Source organism: Oncorhynchus mykiss, chromosome 12, assembly GCF_013265735.2.
Source record: "Oncorhynchus mykiss isolate Arlee chromosome 12, USDA_OmykA_1.1, whole genome shotgun sequence".
NCBI lineage: Eukaryota > Metazoa > Chordata > Actinopteri > Salmoniformes > Salmonidae > Oncorhynchus > Oncorhynchus mykiss.
In genome coordinates this window covers 75,791,810-75,812,882 of record NC_048576.1, presented here as the reverse complement: position 1 = coordinate 75,812,882, position 21,073 = coordinate 75,791,810, and the positions used below count along the sequence as shown (strand labels likewise).

General features: G+C 44.0%; 1 protein-coding gene across 1 annotated transcript in view; it reads right to left on the bottom strand.

Annotated features, from left to right (window-relative positions):
• Window positions 1-20,628, bottom strand: part of LOC110538359 (trinucleotide repeat-containing gene 6B protein) — a 28,809-nt gene extending 8,181 nt beyond the window's left edge. Inside the window, exons 1-14 of the mRNA XM_021625123.2 lie at window positions 20,313-20,628; window positions 18,638-18,725; window positions 18,346-18,367; window positions 16,078-16,437; window positions 13,256-15,931; window positions 13,014-13,169; window positions 12,744-12,928; window positions 12,550-12,612; window positions 1,934-2,092; window positions 1,552-1,686; window positions 1,167-1,316; window positions 865-963; window positions 470-668; window positions 6-158 (exon numbers count right to left, since the gene is read on the bottom strand). Of these exons, the coding sequence (XP_021480798.2) occupies window positions 6-158; window positions 470-668; window positions 865-963; window positions 1,167-1,316; window positions 1,552-1,686; window positions 1,934-2,092; window positions 12,550-12,612; window positions 12,744-12,928; window positions 13,014-13,169; window positions 13,256-15,931; window positions 16,078-16,437; window positions 18,346-18,367; window positions 18,638-18,694 (4,414 nt within the window). The 5' untranslated portion in view covers window positions 18,695-18,725; window positions 20,313-20,628. The remainder of the gene's footprint in view (window positions 1-5; window positions 159-469; window positions 669-864; window positions 964-1,166; window positions 1,317-1,551; window positions 1,687-1,933; window positions 2,093-12,549; window positions 12,613-12,743; window positions 12,929-13,013; window positions 13,170-13,255; window positions 15,932-16,077; window positions 16,438-18,345; window positions 18,368-18,637; window positions 18,726-20,312) is intronic.
• Window positions 20,629-21,073: the final 445 nt, after the last annotated feature.

Below are 21,073 nucleotides of genomic sequence, written 5' to 3'. Positions count from 1 at the left end.
CTCACCATTCTTGTGATGGGCTGTATCTGGGGGAGAGGGGGCCGGAGAGTGACCCTCCATCATCCATTTGAAGCGGGACTGCTGCCCTCCTCCATCCTTCACCCCCCCCACCATGGAGCCCAGCTCCAGCCCAGACAGATTGCCTCCGGGAGCAAGACCTGATATAACAGAAAAAACATAGTCAGATGGTTCATTCACTGCAGTCATGAGCAAAGATGGCTGTGTTGATAAAACTTGGGCCAGTGTAATCCCCCTGAAATCGAACATCACGGAATAGCTGCTAGGTGATTTAAATGAAAGACTTTCGTCACGGCAACAGTGATATACGAGCTACTGTTTACACAAATTAGTTGGATATGATTTAGTAATGGTTTGCCTTTGACGTCATACTGAGTAGACTGCTCTAAACTGACAGATTGGACTGAAATGTGTTAGAGATAATAACGAAGACCAAACCTAAGCAACTTACCAGAGTACATCGCCTGTGTTTTGGCATGAAGATCTGACAAGGGCCCACCCATACCAGGGTGAGGCATAGAGTCTGCCATCGGCTGTTTTGGTGCCCCTCCAAGAGATGGGGACAGTTTGGAGCTCCCACTGCCTCCGCCTACCACTCCCTGTTGTTGTTGCTGTCTCTGTTGTTGCAGAATAGCCATGATCCTAGCCAGCTATGGAGACATAGGGTAAGAGAAAAGACTGAAAAATATGTACACAAACACTGCATCAAGAGACTAAAAGACAAGCTGGCTAGAAAGCTACTACATACTGAAAGTCTAGCACAACTATTGCATCTAATATTTAAATTAGTCCGAACTGCTATAGGTATAGTGATAAGGCACTACACTACTATGGGACGTTCAGTACCTGCTGTGGATCAGTCTGCTGGCGTATAGGCTGGGGCAACTTCCTCTGGTTCTGCAGGAGCTGCTGCTGCTGCTGCTGCTGCAGAAGGAGCTGACAAGCCTGGGGGGGGGGGGGGTTGGCAGGCACAAAGTAGTTTTACTATTCTATTCCACTGAGAGAGCTAGTGTAGTAGCAGTTTTACAGTTTCAATTACTTGATATCCAATCAACACAAGATTATTTGATTAACTGAGCAATTTTGAAAATTGTGATAAACGGTTCAGACGGCCTGAACCACAACATCGAGGCGGAGACGATGTTTACCAGGTGGAATTGCTGCACATGAGGGTAAATGTTACTAAGCACGGCAAGTTGCTGTGGCGAGAGCTGAGGTGGGAACACCCCTCCTCCGACACCTACTCCTCCAACACTGCTGCCAGGAGAGTGTATCTGCTTTAGCATGGGACCCGGCACCTGTGATGTGAAAAAAAATGGTATTAGCATTGTGGACACTGGAGAAAGAAAAATGCTCTCTGGATATAGAATGTAGAGTTTTGTTAGACAACATGGCCAATATTCCAAAATGGTAATCTAAAGACAAGCTAGAAAATATATTGTTATTGACTTTTGGAGCACCTGCTCATACCCAACATGGAACAACTTTCTAAATAAACAATAATATTCATGAGGTACAACACAGGCAACGTACCTGCGCAGACAAGAATTGATGAGGGACTTGTCCGCGTAACCCTTGGGAGGGGTTCATGGGATGCATCCCAGGCTGGCGCATTCCCCGAGACGGAGGCATCCCACCGCTGCCACCAAATAAACCATGACCACCCATCTGGAACGGAATACAGAAGAGTACAGTTAAAAATGAAAATGATAAAAAGGAACAGTGAGAGCTGATAAAATGAAAATATCTATAAAGTTAGTTGACAAAAAAGCTAGTTGATGTTAGCTGGCTAGCTAATGATAGGGTCAACATAACTAGCCTGCTCCACCTAGGCCAATCGACAGACCATGCAAACACTGCTTAGCACAGCATCAAGGACACCTTGAACCGCTTGACAGGAGTATGACTCACTTACCTTGTCACTGTAAGGTCCCATGTCTCCAGGCCCCATGTCTTTGGAACTGGGCATACGGTAACCTCCGCCACCTCTTCCTCCTCTCCGCATTTCACAGCTGTAGTCGTTCATCCCTCTCTTATCTCCTTCCAACTTTTTATCAAGACTCAAGTCCTCACCCTATTAAAAGAGTAGTAAGCGTCAGTTTTTACTCAAAGTAAGAGTGATCAAAGACTTAGTAGTCACGATCTGGTTAACCATTATTACAAACACTTATGTTTTAGCGTTATTTAAAACCTCTTCAGAACATCATCTTGAGAATCTATGCTACCTAGCTAGTTCCAGTTGGCTAACGTTAGCTACTAGCCAAGCTAGCATGTAATCACATTCCAAATCATGGTGAGATACTATGTGCATCCACTAATAAGAAACCATATAAATTCATGCCAAAAACTGAAACGCCTCTACTCCTGTGTGTTTGGTGGAGTATGGGAACCGTGCGCACATCTACTGTACGCAGTGCTCATTTCACCCCGGAGGACTTCAATGGCTTAGTATAACCAGTGGAAGGCAGGATTCATAATGAAACCAGGTGTTGTGCTGAGCGTTGTTTGTGAAGCCTGCAAGCTCTATTTCAGGGTTCCCCAACTGGTGGCCTTATTTGGGGCAAGTTCTGTGTGCAAAAAATAAAAAAATGTCTATGGTTCATTGTTGGACATAAGACTGTAAAAACACCAATAAATAAGTTGTGATTTTTACATTTTAGAAATCTGTTCCAAGTATTCCTGAGCACAATAAAAAGACGTGATTGTAGAAAAATGTAAGCAAGGTTTGAAATGATTGTTTTAGTCAAACATATCGGTTTTTGGCTTATCGTGGATCATTTGCAGACTACAAATTATTTGTAATTATCAGCCAGCATTATACCACCCTGCATACCACAGCTGGCTTGCTTCTGAAGCTAAGCAGGGTTGGTCCTGGTCAGTCCCTGGATGGGAGACCAGATACTGCTGGAGGTGGTGATGGAGGGCCAGTAGGAGGCACTCTTTGGTCTAAAAAATGCCCCAGGGCAGTGATTGGGGACACTACCCTGTGTATGGTGCAGTCTTTCAGATGGGACGTTAAACAGGTGTCCTGCCTGAGGTAATTTACGATCCCATGGCACTTATCATAGGGGTGTTAACCCCAGTGTCATGGCTAAATTACCAATCTGGCCCTCAAACCATCACAGTCACCTAACAATCTCCAGTTCACAATTGGCTCCTCCCCACTGTAACTATTCCCCAGGTCGTTGCTGTAAATGAGAATGTGTTCAGTCAATTTACCTGGTAAAATAACGTTTAAAAAAAATGTATGTTCCAGCCCCCCAGACCGTCCTGCGGCTATATCCAGTTGACCGCCGATGCTCGATTTCCTACTGGTACATCAAGTGTCAGCAGTGATGAGATAAACCGTGTCAATGTGGATTTACCACACTATAAATCCCTATTGGATTAGCATGCAGACTCTCCCTCTCCTTGGCTCTTTGGTAGCCAACTCAGCCGTAAATTGTTAAGTCTCCACTCCCTTTACTTTATATCTCCTGGCTTTTTTTTGTGTGGGTTCCTCCCTGTGCTAGACTAGTTGTTCTCTGGCTTACTACTTAGCCATGTCGACAGTGGTGATTGGCTAGCAGACTAACATAAAATTATCTGGCTTGCTAAGGTAACTGGTTAGATGGCATTATGTATTTCCAAAATTATGGTTTACTTTAATGTAGCTAGCTGTAAGCTAGGTGTTGACAGCAACTGGCTGACTCGAGCAGTGTTTACCAATGGTCCCTCTAAACTGTGCGCATGCCACACAGCTCCCTGGGACTGCCACACAGGGATATCAACCCACAGAGAGATGCACAAGATTGAGCTTCACTGCTCTAGAAAGTTCAGTGGTGACCATCTGGTCAATCATGATCGACCAGTTGATCGTAAAGGGATTCCTAGTCGATCGCCAAATAAAAACCTAACGATAAAGCAATGTGTTCCTATTTTTACCACTGTTGGCGGTAGGCACACGCAATTCAGCTGCCCTGTGCACCGGGTAGGCGAACTGTTGCCATTTTTAACCATTTCATGTGTCTTCAGGCACAATCTCTGCCTTCCCGGTGGGCCCAGAGAGCAAAGTGCACTATACGTCTACCACTGGCCAATCGGATGGCTCAGATGACCATGTTTGCAGTAACGTAGTCGGCATAAAAGGAAGCTACAGCAAAGTTGATACGAGTTTTCAAAACCATGACCAGAGACCCCCAACGAATACAGCAAAGAGTTTATGAGTGGGTTCAAGTTTAACTCAGCGCTGTCAACACTTAGAAGCCATGAAATGAGAGTTCATCCAATTTCCACTCAGTGCTACAACATGAACTGCAGCAGTAATGAATGAGTAGGGAAGTAGCTATAGAGAGCTGCGTTTTTATTAGCGGCTTGGGTCATTTTAAAAGATTAATATTTCCCTTTCTCTGTTCATAGGAGTAACATGTATTTGTGCAATAATGCGGTGGAATTTGAGTTTTGCAATCAGCTGGAAGACCGTGTCCCTTTTTGGTCAGTGGAGGAAAGGGAGACCGAAGGGATGTTAAGAGGCAGTCTCTGTATGCTGCTCCTCCCTCTGCTGAGACTGAACATCAGATGCCGGCCCCATAAGAACAGTAAACTAAAAAGCAAATTATTTAAATGTGTGCTCACGCAGCCATGTCTCACAAGTAATACAACAATGGATCTATTACCAGTGTGATCGTATAGCCTACCTCAAACTTTTAAATAAATAAATAAATAAAATATATTTTTTTTAATGGCCCGAACAAAAATGCATTGGCAGGGCAACTCAAGCAAAGCTACTATGTGGTGATAACGTATTGGCCCTATAGTTTACTGCACAAACCTGATCACTACAGTACTATTTTCAACTGGTTAATGTTGCATAGGTTGTTTTAAGTAGGTATAAAAAAAAATATATAAAAAAAAATAAAAAAAATCAGCAGTAGATCTCAGCTTATACTTTGACTCAGAAAAGGTTGGTGAACACTGTTCTAGAGTTTCTTATTAACACCATCAACGTTCCTTTACTGTGGCAATTATGATCAAATCAATGCAATATTAGCCATTTTCAATGTAACATACCAAAAACAAAAACTATGCAAGAAATGTTAATGTAGGCAGAATGCATTGGAGTAGAATTCTATTGCATTGACACTCACTACTCAGCCCGTACGCTACACAGCCCGGGACGGCATAAACATATCAGAGCTGCAGTAGCTCTATATGCAAATGGTCCATTGCCATATATGGATCTGTGCCATTTACTTTGAACTGGACTGTGTTTACAGCATGAGCGGTCATGAGCAGATAGGGTTGGTTTGAGATCAAAGCGAGAGCTGCATGTTTTTTATTACACCTTTATTTTACAAGGTAGGCTAGTTGAGAACAAGTTCTCATTTACAACTGCGACCTGGCCAAGAAAGCAAAGCGACAACAGAGTTACACATGGAATAAACAAGCATCCAGTCAATAATACAATCGGGTTCAAGTCTATATAAAGTGTGGGCAAATGAGGTAAGGGAGGTAGGCAATAAACTGTCCAGTGGCAAAAATAATTACAATTTAGCAACTAAACATGAGTGATAGATGTGCAAGTAGAAATACTGGGGTGCAAAGGAGCAAATAAATAATAAAATAACAGTATGGGGATGAGGTAGTTGGATGGGACATTTACAGATGGGCTATGTACAGGTGCAATTATCTGTGAGCTGCTCTGACAGCTGGTGCTTAAAGTTAGTGAGGGAAATCTGCGTCTCCAGCTTCAGTGATTTTTGCAATTCATTGCAGTCATTGGCAGCAGAGAACTGGAAGGAGGCCAAATGAGGAATTGGCTTTGGGGGTGACCAGTGAAATATACCTGCTGGAGCGTTTGGGTGCTGCTATGGTGACCAGTGAGCTGAGATAAGGCGGGGCTTTACCTAGCATAGACTTATAGATGACCTGGAGCCAGTGGGTTTGGCGAAGAATATGAAGCGAGGGCATGTCACCAAGAGCATACAGGTCGCAGTGGTGGGTAGTAAATGGGGCTCTGGTGACAAAGCGGATGGCACTGTGATAGACTGCATCCAGTTTGCTGAGTATTGGTGACTATTTTGTAAAGGACATCGCCGAAGTCGAGGATCGGTAGGATAGTCAGTTTTACGAGGGTATGTTTGACAGCATTAGTGAAGTAGGCTTTGTTGCGAAATAGGAAGCCGATTCTAGATTTAATTTGGATTGGAGATGCTTAATGTGACCTCTTTGAACCACCCCTCCTGGATCCGGGATAATTGTCATCAGCAACGCTGAATAGCAAATAATATTACTAGAAAATATTAATATTAATGAAAAAACAAGTGCGATATAGGAAAACACAGCTTAGCCTTTTGTTAAAACGCGAACTTTTTTCCAAGTTAACTCCATAATATCGACAGAAACATGGCAAATGATGTTTAGAATCAATCCTCAAGGTGTTTTTCACATATCTATCGATGATAAATCCTTCGTGGCAGTTGACTTTCTCTTCTGAAGAAGTGGAACGCGCATGGACCTAGAGATTACGCAATAATTTTGACACAGGACACCGGGCGGACACCTGGTAAATGTAGTCTCTTATGGTCAATCTTCCAATGATATGCCTACAAATACGTCACAATGCTGCAGACACCTTGGAGAAACGACATTCCTGGCGCATTCACAGCCATATAAGGAGACATTGGAACACAGCGCCTTCAGAATCTGGGGCATTTCCTGTATGAAACTTCATCTTGGTTTCGCCTGTAGCATTAGTTCTGGGGCACTCACAGATAATATCTTTGCAGTTTTGGAAAGGTCAGAGTTTTTTCTTTCCAAAGCTGTCAATTACATGCATAGTCGAGCATCTTTTCGTGACAAAATATCTTGTTTAAAACGGGAACGTTTTTTTATCCAAAAATTAAGAGCGCCTCCTATCTCGAAGAAATTAACCTCTTCATCCTACCCCCTCCTTTTTCGAACATGGTTAAAAATCGCGTAACATTTCAGCGTCCTGCTACTCATGCCAGGAATATAGTATATGCATATGATTAGTATGTGTGGATAGTAAACACTCAGTCTCTAAAACTGGTTAAATCACAGCTGTGACTATAACAGAGCGTGTGTTTCATCGAAAAGCGCAAGAAAAACTGGTCACTGAAAGCTGAAAAAAGTATCCATGTATCCATGTATTGTTTAAAGGAAACCAAATTTAATATGGACACGGATGCAATTCAAACAGCTTCCACACGATGTCGCCAAAAACGTCATTTTCATTGACAAAAATCCTTTGAGACATTACCAATAGATCCGTCATTCCATCCAGCCTACAACAATCGATTTTGGAAGATTGAAAAATGGACATTGTTTTCTTGAGTAGCTGCTATTGAATACAGATCGCCCAGTGATCAATTTGATCGCTTATTAACGTTTACAAATACCTAAAGTTGGGTTACAAAAGTAGGTTGAAGTGTTTTGTCAAAGAATATAGGCAACTTATATAATTTTTAAAAATGACGTTGCGTGTTGGAAGAGAGCTTTTTTCCTGAAGCAGACAGGCTATACAAATGGATATTTTAGGCATTCATGGACGGATTTAAATCGGGAAAAATACCAATTTGTGATGTTTATGGGACATATAGGAGTGCCAACAAAGAATATCATCAAAGGTAATGAATGTTTTATATTTTATTTCTGCGTTTTTGTGTAGCGCCGGCTACGCTAATTATTTTGTTTACGTCGCCTTCAGGCATTTTGGGGTGTTGCATGCTATCAGATAATAGCTTCTCATGCTTTCGCCGAAAAGCATTTTAAAAATCTGACTTGTTGGCTAGATTCACAACGAGTGTAGCTTTAATTCAATACCCTGCATGTGTATTTTAATGAACGTTTGAGTTTTAACAAGTACATTTAGCATTTAGCGTAGCGCATTTGCATTTCCAGGTGCCTACTTGAGACGTCTGCGTCTCAAGTAGAATCAAGAAGTTAATGACTTAATTATAATTTTTTTCTTACCCAAACGTGATGAAGAAAACGGAGCGATTTGTCAACACAAATAATATTTTTGTAAAAACTGAACATTTGCTATCTAACTGAGAGTCTCCTCATTGAAAACATCCGAAGTTCTTCAAAGGTAAATGATTTTATTTGAATGCTTTTCTATTTTTTGTGAAAATGTTGCATGCTGAATGCCAGGGATAATCCTATGCTAGGCTATCAATACTGTTACACAAATGCTTGTTTAGCTATGGTTCAAAAGCATATTTTGAAAATCTGAGATGACAGTGTTGTTAACAAAAGGCTAAGCTTGAGAGCAAATAGATTTATTTCATTTCATTTGTGATTTTCATGAATAGTTAACGTTGCGTTATGCTAATGAGCTTGCGGATAGATTTACACAATCCTGGATACAGGTTTTTTTTCGTAGCTAAACGTGACGCAGAAAACGGAGCGATTTGTCCTAAACAAATAATCTTTCAGGAAAAACTGAACATTTGCTATCTAACTGAGAGTCTCCTCATTGAAAACATCCAAAGTTCTTCAAAGGTAAATGATTTTATTTGAATGCTTTACTGGTTTTTGTGAAAATGTTGCCTGCTGAATGCTAACGCTAAATGCTACGCTAGCTATCAATACTGTTGCACAAATGCTTGTTTTGCTATGGTTGAGAAGCATATTTTGAAAATATGAGATGACAGTGTTGTTAACAAAAGGCTAAGCTTGAGCGCTAGCATATTGATTTAATTTCATTTGTGATTTTCATGAATAGTTAACGTTGCGTTATGGTAATGGGCTTGAGGCTGTAGTCACGATCCCGGATCCGGGATGGCTCGACGCAAGAAGTTAATCACCCTGTCGTCTCAGATTTTGAAATTACGCTTTACAGCAAAAGCAATCCAAGCGTTTGTGTAAGTTTATCGATAGCCTAGCATAGCATTATGTACACTTAGCATCAGGAAGCTTGGTCACGAAAATCAGAAAAGCAATCAAATTAACCGTTTACCTTTGATGATCTTCGGATGTTTTCACTCACGAGACTCCCAGTTACACAGCAAATGTTTCTTTTGTTCCATAAAGATTATTTTTATACCCAAAATACCAACGTTTGTTTCTCGCGTTATGTTCAGAAATCCACAGGAAAGAGCGGTCACGACAACGCAGACGGAAATTCCAAAGTCTTCATGTCCACATAAACATGTCAAACATTTTTTTATAATCATTCCTCAGGGAGTGTGTAGCTTTTTCCATAACAGCGGGAGGAACAATGGCCGTCTTACTCAATTGCACACCAACTCACTCTGAGAGCCCCCACCTGTCCACTTACGCAATGTGATCCTTCACGCTCAGTTTTCAAAATAAAAGCCTGAAACTGTGTCTAAAGACTTGACACCTTAGGGACATAAAAAGGAAGCTGGTTAATATCCCTTTAAATGCGCAATAGGGATGCATAAGAACAGAGAGATTTCAAAAACAGGGGCACTTCCTGATTGGATTTTCCTCAGGTGTTAGCCTGCAATATCAGTTCTGTTTAACTTAGACAACATTTTGACAGTTTTGGAAACTTTAGTGTGTTTTCTATCCTAATCTGTAAATTATATGCATATTCTAGCATCTGGTCCTGAGAAATAGGCCGTTTACTTTGGGAACGTTATTTTTTCAAACGTAAAAATAGTGCCCCCTAGCTTCAAGAGGTTAATGTGAGTTTAGTCTAACCAGACACCTAGGTATTTGTAGTTGTCCACATATTCTAAGTCAGAACCGTCCAGAGTAGTGACGCTGGACAGGCGGGCAGCAAATCGGTTAAAGAGCATGCATTTAGTTTAACTTGCATTTAAGAGCAGTTAGAGGCCACGAAAGGAGAACTGTACGGCATTGAAGCTTGTCTGGAGGTTAGTTAACACAGTGTCCAAAGAAGGGCCAGAAGTATACAGAATGGTGTCGTCTGCATAGAGGTGGATCAGAGAATCACCAGCAGCAAGAGCGACATCATTGATGTATACAGAGAAAAGGGTAGGCCCGAGAATTTAACCCTGTGGCACCACCATAGAGACTGCCAGAGGTCCGGACAACAGGGCCTCCGATTTGACACACTGAACTCTATCAGAGAAGTAGTTGGTGAACCAGGTGAGGCAGTCATTTGAGAAGCCAAGTCTGTCGACTCTGCCGATAAAAATGTGGTGATTGACAAAGTCCAAAGCCACCATAATTTGCAAATACATTCATTCAAAATCCTACAATGTGATTTTCTGGATTTTTTTTCTCATTTTGTCTGTCATAGTTGAAGTGTACCTATGATGAAAATTACAGGCCTCATCTTTTTAAGTGGGAGAACTTGCACAATTGGTGGCTGACTAAATACTTTTTTCCCCCACTGTATGTAGCAGGCTAGTAATAGGGATTGCAACAATTTCAGGGGATAATTTTATAGGGTCCAGATTGTCTAGCCTGGCTGATTTGTAGGGGGTCCAGATTTTGCAACTCTTTCAGAACATCAGCTATCTGGATTTGGGTGATGGAGAAATGGGGGAGGCTTGGGCAAGTTGCTGTGGGTGGTGCAGGGGTGTTGACCAGGGTAGGGGTGGCCAGGTGGAAAGCATGGCCAGCCGTAGAAAAATGCTTATTGAAATTCTCAATTATTGTGGATTTACCAGTGGTGACAGTGTTTCCTAGCCTCAATGCAGTGGGCCGCTGGGAGGAGGTGCTCTTATTCTCCATGGACTTTACAGGTGTTCCAGAATTTTTTGGAGTATGTGCTGCAGGACGCAGATTTCTGTTTGAAAAAGCTAGCATTTGCTTTCCTAACTGCCTGTGTATATTGGATCCTAACTTCCCTGAAAAGTTGCATATCGCGGGGGCTATTTGATGCTAATGCCGTACGCCACAGGATGTTTTCGTGCTGGTCAAGGTCAGTCAGGTCTGGAGTGAACCACAGGCTCTCTCTGTTCCTGGTTCTACATTTTTTGAATGGGGCATGCTTATTTAAGATTGTGAGGAAAGCACTTTTAAAGAATAACCAGGCATCTTCTACTGACGGAATGAGGTCAATATCCTTCCAGGATACCCGGGCCAGGACGATTAGAAAGTCCTGCTCGCTGAAGTGTTTTCGGGAGCGTTTGACAGTGATGAGGGGTGGTCGTTTGAACGCAGACCCATTACAGACACAAGCAACGAGGCAGTGATCGCTGAGATTCTGGTTGAAGACAGCAGAGGTGTATTTAGAGGGCAGGTTGGTAAGGAATGTATCTATGAGGGTGCCTGTGTTTACAGATTTGGGGTTGTACCTGGTAGGTTCATTGATAATTTGTGTGAGATTGAGGGCATCAAGCTTAGGTTGTAGGATGGCCGGGGTGTTAAGCATGTCCCAGTTTAGGTCACCTAACGACACGAGCTCTGAAGATATGTGAATTGATTGCCCACCAGCTATGTTGTCCAGGGCACAGCTGGGGTCAGTAGGTGGTCTATAGCAAGCGGCAACAGTGAGACTTGTTTCTGGAAAGGTGAATTTAAAAAAAGTAGAAGCTCAAATTGTTTGGGCACAGACCTGATAGTAAGACAGAACTCTGCAGGCTAACTCAGCCCCCTTTGGCAGTTCTATCTTGTCAGAAAATGTTATAGTTAGGGATGGAAATTTCAGGGTTTTTGGTGGCCTTCCTAAGCCAGGATTCAACTAGGACATCTGGGTTGCAGTGTGCTAAAGCAGTGATTAAAAAAACTTAGGGAGGAGGCTTCTAATGTTAACATGCATGAAACCAAGGCTTTTACGGTTGCAGAAGTCAACAAGTGAGGCCCTGAGGAATGGGAGTGGAGCAAGGCACTGCAGGGCCTGGATTAACCTCTACATCACCAGAGGAGAAGTAGAATAAGGGTACTCATGTAGTCACGTGCACATTTTTGTTCATATATATTTTTTATCCTTTATTTAATTAGGCAAGTCAGTTAAGAACAAATACTTATTTACAATGATGGCCTACCCTGGCCAAACACCCCTATGGGACTCCCAATCATGGCCGAATTTGATACAGCCTAGATTCAAACCAGGGACTGTAGTGAAGCCTTGTGCACTGAGATGAAGTGCCTTAGACCGCTGCGCCACTCGGAAGCTCCTTTGCTAGTTAGTAAGTTAGCTCAGTTATAGATAATTTGTAGTCAGTAATAGGTGAGTGATTTTCCTACAAAAGCACAAAACATGTACATTTCTAGACACCTTTAAAAGACGAGTCAGGTAAAGAGCTTATTTGTCTTAAAGAGGCAGTGTTGTATTTCGAGACAGGCTTGAATAAAGCTATGTAGCATATAGGCAGAGGGCTTGCATTATAGGGAATAGACTGGCTTGCCGGGTCCGCCAATATATGTCACACCCCGCAAATATTTTTTCTGGCATTCTGATCAGTTTTATGTAATAACTCGAAAAATTGAAATGTGAGGTGCAACTTTGTATTGGGACTTTTGATGAGTATTCTAATGCAAATCCATATTTTACATGTGGTTACGTTTATGCTACCTACCCTTCAACAGAAAATGCATTGTCACCATCCATTCCATTTCTTCCGAGACATAATTAATAGGGCTTACCATGAGTCCCATATTTTGGAATTGTCGTGTCATTGGGTTCATCCAGTTCTCTCCACCACCACCCTTTAGGAAACAAACAGAAACATGCAATGTAGCTAAACATAATCCCTCAATCAGAAAGATGTCCTTTCATAGTTCCACAGCTTAGGATATAAAAACAAAATTGAGCAAGCAGACCCTAACCACAAAAATACCTTGATGTTGCCTCGCTTTCCCCCGGGGCCTTGCCCCCAGCCACCAGAGTTGTAGTTGCTGCTGGTCTGTGAGCCTGTGCTGTTCCAAACTCCACCAACGTCCTCATCCTCATCCCAACTGGAGTGTCGAGAGGCTGGAACTGGGCCCTCTCCTTTGCCCCAGCTCTCTTGCACCGACTTTGAACCTATGGGACATGCAAAAATTGGTCATGCAATGTCCTGAGGAGTAACACATTTGCTTTACAATGAAAGCTCCTTGAAGTGTCTTACCAGATTTAGATGAGGGGTTTCCCCAACCAGCAGTTTTGCTTGAGTTATCTGGGTCTCCCCAGCCAGATGGTGCATCAGAAGTCTGCCCCCAGGAAGCAGTGCCATTATCCACAGATTGCCCAACGAGGTTGCCACCCCCTCCCCACATACCTGGGCCTGGTAATACAGAGAATATCAGATTAAAGAATCTGCCACAAATGCCAGTTGTTGGCCTTCGAAGGAATAAATCAGTCATAGCTTACCCATTCCAGGTGCATTGCCAGGGTTTGAGTCCCGGTTAGCTGGGATCGCAGGCTGTCTCCTTGGTGGTGGCTGTTGTACGGATGTAGGTGGACCCTGTTGAGTTTGGCCTTGAAGTGGTGGTGGCTGACCAGAGGGGGCACTGTTTTTATCCCACAGGTTCACATTCTTGCTGTTGTAGCAGGTGGGATCGCCCCAGGCTGAAGTGCCATCATCAATCTCCATCTTGCGGCTGATGGACTGTGGGGAGGGCTCCTCCCAACCGCTGGGCTCAGGGGCCTCAGCAGGCCCAACAGGGATCTGAGGGATGGGGCCAGAAGTCCAGCCCGAGTTTTGGTTCTGGGTGGGAGGACCTCCTGACCTGCCCAAGCCTCCTGGTGGCTGTTGGGTCTGTGATTGGTGTAGCTGTTGATTTGGGGCTTTCAGTGTTGCAGCTTGGCTGTTTGGTATCTGTGGTGAATGCGGCTTCATGCACCAGTCCTGGTGCGGTTTGCCGCCCATGTCACCTCCACTTCCCCAACTCCTCTGTGGGCCTCCCTCATCTATGTTACCCCAAGATCCTTTGTCCGTGTTGCCTTCACCTCTGCCCCTCCCTTCCCCCCAGCCTCCACTGACTGTCTTGGGTTCACGCTGCGCCCAGTTGCCTCCCCCTCTTTGTCCCCATCCACCTCCCTCCCTACCCATCTCTTTCCAACCCCCTGCAGTCCCCTTCTCCTCCTGACCACCTCCCCAGCCACTCTCTCTTCCGCCACCCTGTTCTCCAAAATCTTTCCAGTTACTTCCTCCGCCCCCTCTGCGGTCTCTCCCCTCCTGCTCCTCACTGCCCCAGCCTTTGCCATGGCTCTCTGAAGTACTGACGTCACCCCAGGCTCCACTCGTCTTTCCCTGGCTGCCATCAATATCTTTCACTGGCATCCTGGAGGGAGCAGAATTCCGCATGTTGGATGGTGGAGCACAATTTGACTCGTCATCCCAGCCGCCCTTTGAAGGTACAGGGCCAGGACCAGTGATCATAGTAGGCATATGGGCCCCAGCAGATGGATCAGTAGTCATTGTGCTGTTGCTTGCGGGGTAAGTAGATGCCCGACCAGTAGAACTAACAGCTTGAGATGGAAATGCAGGAGAACTGCTTCCCTCATTTTGACTTGCTGCTCCTGTATCCAGGTCCCAGGCCACATTCTGCTGTACCTGGATCTGCCCCCATCCAGTGTTGGACAGCACCCTGGGATCCAGGTCCGACCGGCTGAGCATGCTCTGTAAGGCCACTTCAGGGTTGGGGGGTGGGTTGCTGGAGCGGTGGCGGGAATGCTCATGGTTCCGATTGTGACTCCCAGCTCTGGACCCTCCTCCACTGGAGGATGAGGGGTCTCCACTTCCTCTGCCACCTTGACCTGCCCATTCCCCCACAGCATCAACCCCTTTCTGATTGTCCCAAGCTGTTGTCATAGTAGCAAATGTTGGTGAGGCAGAATCCTGGGATATGCCGCCACCACCACCACCACCACCACCACCACCACTACTACCTCCACTGCTGCTGCTGCTCTCGCCTCCACCGCTACTTCCTATTGCCGGGTTGCTGGAACCACTGACGACATCTGTCGACCCCTGTGTACCGCCCCAACCCTCCTCTGTAGCCCCATCCCATGCTCCCTGAGATACCACTGGGGTATTTGAGCTAACATCATTTCCCCTGACCCACTCCTCATCTCCTGCCAACCCAGCTTTCTCCTCCTCCTGAGCTGTATCTCCCCCTACTCTGTCCCACCCATCAGTCTTAGAGGCACCTGTGTTGAGGTTAGAGGGGGGAGGCAAAGCTCTCCATGAAGAGGAAGAGGTTGTGGAGGAGGATGACGAGGCAGAGAGATGCTCGCTCCCTCCAACAACCCCACTGTCCACAAGGTCTCTGCCTCCTTGATTTGGTCCTTCTCCAAGCTCCGGCCCCAAGCCCCCCCAGTCACCATGGAGATGTTCTCCATCGCTGGCAGGCATTTCATGGAGTTGGTGCTGATAGCTAGCTTGATTCACAGAGGAGAGTGGATGAGTATGGGTGGTACTGGCAGAGAAGGATGTTGTGATGGATGAGGGCACAGCTTCGGTGGTAGCTGCACCAACCCCTGTCGTTCCATCCTGCACAAGGGCAGGCCAGGCTGAAGGGTTGGCATTAGGGTTGAAGTTGGCACCAGGAATCCCACTGTTCACACGAAGAGGGCTCTCCTGAGTCCCAGGAAGAAAGGAGACTTTGGAATTGTTGAGCACTGGCCCCTCTGCTGTTGCTGCTGCGGCCACTCCAATTCCAGACTGACTGGAAGTGCCCCACACGACACCAGACAGGACACATTCAGTGAGTGACGAGGGGGAAGAGTGGGGTGGGGAGGGACTGTCTGAACTCCCAGCTCTTGCGCCTCCTGTCCTCAGATGCTGTTGGGTGCATTTGTCAGTCCGTGAGGCACTGCTGTTGTTGGGGCCATCCAGCTCGGTACCCACTCTATCCCCACCCACAATGCTGGGCCACTCTTCAAGGTCACTCCCATCCACTATCACCTTCTCCCAGCCCTGAGAAGGGGGCTGGCTGCCAGAGCCCACCCCCCATGTGGAATTTGCATAAGTTGAAGAAGCAGCAACTGAAGATGAGGGTGAGGAGTGAGGGGGTGAAGGAGAAGGTGAACCCAGATTGGGATCTGTAGATAATGAGCAAACATACCTTGGTAACTTGAGGACCATGTTAAGAAGGTTAAAACAGTACGTTAATTACACTTGGACAAATATTAATTTAGCTGCTGACTACAGATCCAAACTACATCCTTTCATTTCAATGTTGACCCACCTGTGGATCCAGATGTGGTTGCATTGGGGGCATCTCCCTGTGAAAGAGGGGGTGCGTCTCCCCTACCGCTCACTCCCCCCAGCAGCATGCAGGACAGTGGTGGCTGGCCCCTCTTCAGAAGCACTTTGTGGTCCTGCTGGCAGCGGAATCGTGGGGGCACCTCTCTGGGCATATAGCGCTGAGTTCCGGTGGGGGGCTGTCCGTTGGCCACAGCCGCCCGGTTTGCATTGTTCCCACCCGGAGGAACAGCGAACCCAGCTGCAGGGCAGGGGGACGATGGTGGAGTGGGGCCAGGGCTGGGAGACACAGAGCCAGGAGTGGCTAGTGACTGCGTGGAGCTGGCCTTGGTTGATTCTGGCACTTAAGGAAAATGAAACAAATGAACCAAGTCAATAAAGTCAAAGCTGGAATGCATCCTAATCATAATGTTATGTAACATAATATAAACTTGGCCTTTTCCTCTCTCATCGTTATCTTGTTTGATGAAAGGAAGGAGTGTTACAGATGTACAGTAGCAGTCAAAAGTATGGACACTCCTACTCATTCCAGGGTTTTTCTTTATTTTTACTATTATCTACATTGTAGAATAACAGTGAAGGCATCAAAACGATGAAATAAACACATGGAATCATGTAGAAACAAAAAAATAAATAATATATTTTTATATTGGAGATTCTACGTTTCCCCCCCCCCCCTTACCTTTATTTAACTAGGCAAGTCAGTTAAGAATACATTCTTATTTTCAATGACAGCCTAGGAACAGTGGGTTAACTGCCTTGTTCAGGGGCAGAACAGATTTTTACCTTGTCAGCCCGGGGATTCAATCTTGCAACCTTCCGGTTACTAGTCCAACGCTCTAACCACTAGGCTACCTGACGCCGAAGTAGCCACCCTTTGCGCAAAGTTATCATCATGGAATTCTCTCAACCAGCTTCATGAGGTAGTGACCTGAAATTAATAGGTGTGCCTTGTTAAAAAGTTATTTTGTGGAATTTCTTTCCTTCTTAATACATTTGAGCCAATCAGTTGTGACAAGGTAGGGGTGGTATACAAAAGATGGTCTTTTACCAAATAAGGCTAAGTCCATATTATTTCAGGAACAGTTCAAATAAGCAAAGGGAAATGCCAGTCCACTGTTACTTTAAGACATGGTCAGTCAATAAGGAACATTAAGAATGTTTAAGTGCAGTCAAAAACAATCAAGCGCTATGATGAAACTGGTTCTATTGAGGACTGCCAGCATTACCTCTGCTGCAGAGAATAATTTCATTAGAGTTAACTGTACCTCAGATTGCAGCCCAAAGAGGAGGAGACTGTGTGAATCCAGCCTTCATGGTCGACTTGCTGCAAAGAAACCAGCGCACAATTCGCCCAGTGTCGTTCGGGTTAGGCAGTCATTGTAAATAAGAATTTGTTCTTAACTGACTTGCCTAGTTAATGAATATATAATTAAAATAAAATTTTAAAAATAAACACTACTAAAGGACACGAATAAGAAGAAGAGACTTGCTTGGGCCAAGAAACACAAGCAATAGACATTAGACCGGTGGAAATCTGTCCTTTGGTCTGGAGTCCAAATTTGAGATTTTTGGTTCCAACTGCCGTGGCTTTGTGAGACGCAGAGTAGGTGAACGGATGATCTCCACATGCGTGGTTCCCACCGTGCATCATGGTGGTGATGTGATGGTGCTTTGCTGGTGATGTTGATTTATTTCTAATTCAAGGCACACTTAACCAGCATGGCAACCACAGCAATACGCAATGACATCTGGTTTGTGGGACTCTTTTTTTAAAAATAGGACAATGACCCAAAACACACCTCCAGGCTGTGTAAGGGCTATTTGACCAAGACGGAGAGTGATGAAGTGCTGCATCAGATGACCTGGCCTCCACAATCACTTGACCTCAACCCAATTGGGATGGTTTGGGATGAGTTGGACCTCAGAGTGAAGGAAAAGCAGCCAACAAATGCTTAGCATGTGGGGAATCCTTCAAGACTGTTGGAAAAGCATTTCAGGTGAAGCTGGTTGAGAGAATGTCAAGTGTGCAAAGCTGTCAGAGGCAAAGGGTGGCTACTTTGAAGAACCTAAAACATAAATTATATTCTGATTTGTTTAACACTGATTACTAAATGATTCCATGAGTTATTTCAGAGTTGATGTCTCACTATTATTCTACAATTTAGAAAAATAAAAAAATATTGAATGAGTAGGTGTCCAAACTTTTGACTGGTACTGTATATACAAAACAAAAAAAACAAAAAATTACCTTTGACTTTTTGTTCAGTCACCTGAAAGTAGAGAAGACCGTCAGTGCCATGAAACAGCCAACACATTATTGTAACGAATGTCAAGTGCTAATACCGCAAGCAACTATGGTGCGCAGGCCAAGTAAATCATTATTGCTGTCACGACTAAAACACAGCCAGAACAGTGTGGCTCTGATTTTCAATGGGCCATGAAACTGGATCAAACACCAGACAATTCTGTTTTGAGGAACATACCTGAGCACTCTGAATTATGTAGGGCTAATTTCCTGATGAAAAGTGGTTATTATATACCTTCTGGGAAGCTTCCCTTTTCTTTTTATCCTCTTTCTTCTTTTTCTTGTCTTCCATGAACTGCTGTTCCCTTTCCTGATTCTCCTATCTGGACACATTTAAATGGATGTGGGCATTGACATTTGGCGATAGGCATCAACATCAAGTTACATACATGTGCTGCGACTTGCCTAAAAACGTTTTATCAACAGTTTATTAAAATGAACTCTTACACAATTAGTTAATATTGTCAGAATTATAGTATTAAGCAGACACAACCTTGGCAACAATCTGTGGTAGCCACCCTGAATTATTAATTTTCAAGCAAACAATTACAACTACAAACATGTAACACATGTACATCAACAGAGAGGAAATGTAAGACTGGGCAGTACCTGACTGGTAGATAAAAGAACCCGTTAGCTGGTAAAAATATTGAATTGTCACGTAGGTCAAGGCCTAGCGAGCTAATAGAGATGGCGAGAGAGTGAGTGTGTGCAGGATAGAGCGAGCTAGTTGGCTAGATGGGTCAGGTATCACGGGGTGGCATTTCGTTTTAGTCCCCCTGTTTGACTCAGCTTTACAAAAGCGTTCCACTGAAAACGCTAGTAAGCTGAAAATGTGGGGTCTTTTGAGTGTATGTATGGGAAACGTAAACAAAGCAAGTTTGCGCTATGGGAGGCATTTTGGCAATTTGGACAAGAGCTTGTCCAAATTGCGAAGTAGTAGTCTAGTCTGTAAATACAATTTAAGGACAGCAGTCAAATTAAGCCGCTCAAAATTGTCAGATTAAGAACTAGTTAGCAAGCAATATAATGTTCGTTTTTACTATAACTATTTATTGACTAGTTAAACTGTTATATGTGGATCTATACGCGGCATTTAATGAAAAACAATTCCCATAATAGCTAACGTTACATTCTGCTAGCTAGTGCCACTTAATACAAATCAGCCAGCAGAAGCTTGCCTGGTGGTATCGCTCTGACGTTTGCCAAGGCCTATTCCAGCCTCGAGCTCGAGTACAGAGTAGCCCCAAACTGGACACCCGGTGGCGTTGGACTTGAAAAAAACGGACGAAACAGACTCCGCGAGAATAAAGTCACGTAACGACACAAACATGTGTTAACATATCTAGCTAAATTGTCAAAATAGTATTGACATTAACTAGCTGCAAGATAGCGCTTTCGTGCGAGCGACTTTGACGTCGTTAACTGCCGCTCAAAAGGTAAAGCCTAGTAGGGAACACGACGTACAGCTGCCGGCTTGCTAACCAGCTCCCAAAGCTAAGCTCCATTCATAGTTTAAAAAATAAAATCCTTACATATCGGTCACACATACATACTGTTGATTAGTTGAGTACTCCGTGGTAATCGAAAAATAGTTCATAGCAATGTTAATTGAATTGATTGTGTTTCTCAAATTATTCATGCATATATATATATATATACACACACACACTAGACAACAATACTGCTTCATAGCATTACTTGTCTGTGCAATCAACTGTCGCTTTTGGACTGAAGTGACAAGGCCAAAGAAGCTACGATAAAACTTCAGTGACGTTCTCTGTAGCTAACTTGGCTGACTGACGTTAGCTGTCGCTTATAACTTAACATGGATAGAAGAAAAAAAATGGTACACACAATTTACAACATTGTAATGAACAACTTAACGATACATCGTTTTAGTTACTCACCTCAGGAATCAAACATAAAGTACTTTGTGAAATTCTTGCAGACCTATTTAGCTAAAGCTAGTTTAGCAATCTAACGGTAGTTCAAGGCTAAACCAAATAAGAAATAACATCACCAAAAGGCTAAATGTTAACAATCGAGAAATTGAGTTAACGTATATCCTTTCGTACGAATGTAGTTTTCGCTGTAAACTACACATGCATAACTTCTTGGTGGTTGCAAAGCGCTGTGAGGTCGGTTAGTTTACTATCGGCCATTTTGCTTCTCTGTGCAGCTTGTGTTGTTGACCAGAGGGAGGGGGGCTGAATGGATATCTGCACTCTGCAGCAAGGGGGCGTATTCTCGCCCAAGCGTGACGTCATTTACATCCAATTAGCCAGAGTGTTATCAGAGATGACACTTCTCGAGTTTGGTAGAAAAAGTTGTAAGCCAAAGCAACAGTACAGGACCATAACTAGACAGTGGAAACTGAACAACCTCTACCATAAACTCAGTGAATTTACACATTGCAAAACAAAAACTCATCAATAACCTAGTCCGTTCTCATTTTTGGTTTACTGTCAGCACCTGAATGAGATAATAATAAGTATAATCAATGCATTCCCCCTCTTCTCTTCATCATACCTTTTCCAGAACACAATGTATTATCTATATCATAAGGCTGACCTCAAAATCCCAGCCTCATTTGACTGCTTATTTATACCCTGTTGTTATGTAACATTTCCAGCATGTTGTTGTTTTTCTCTTTTGTTGCCTAGTGGCG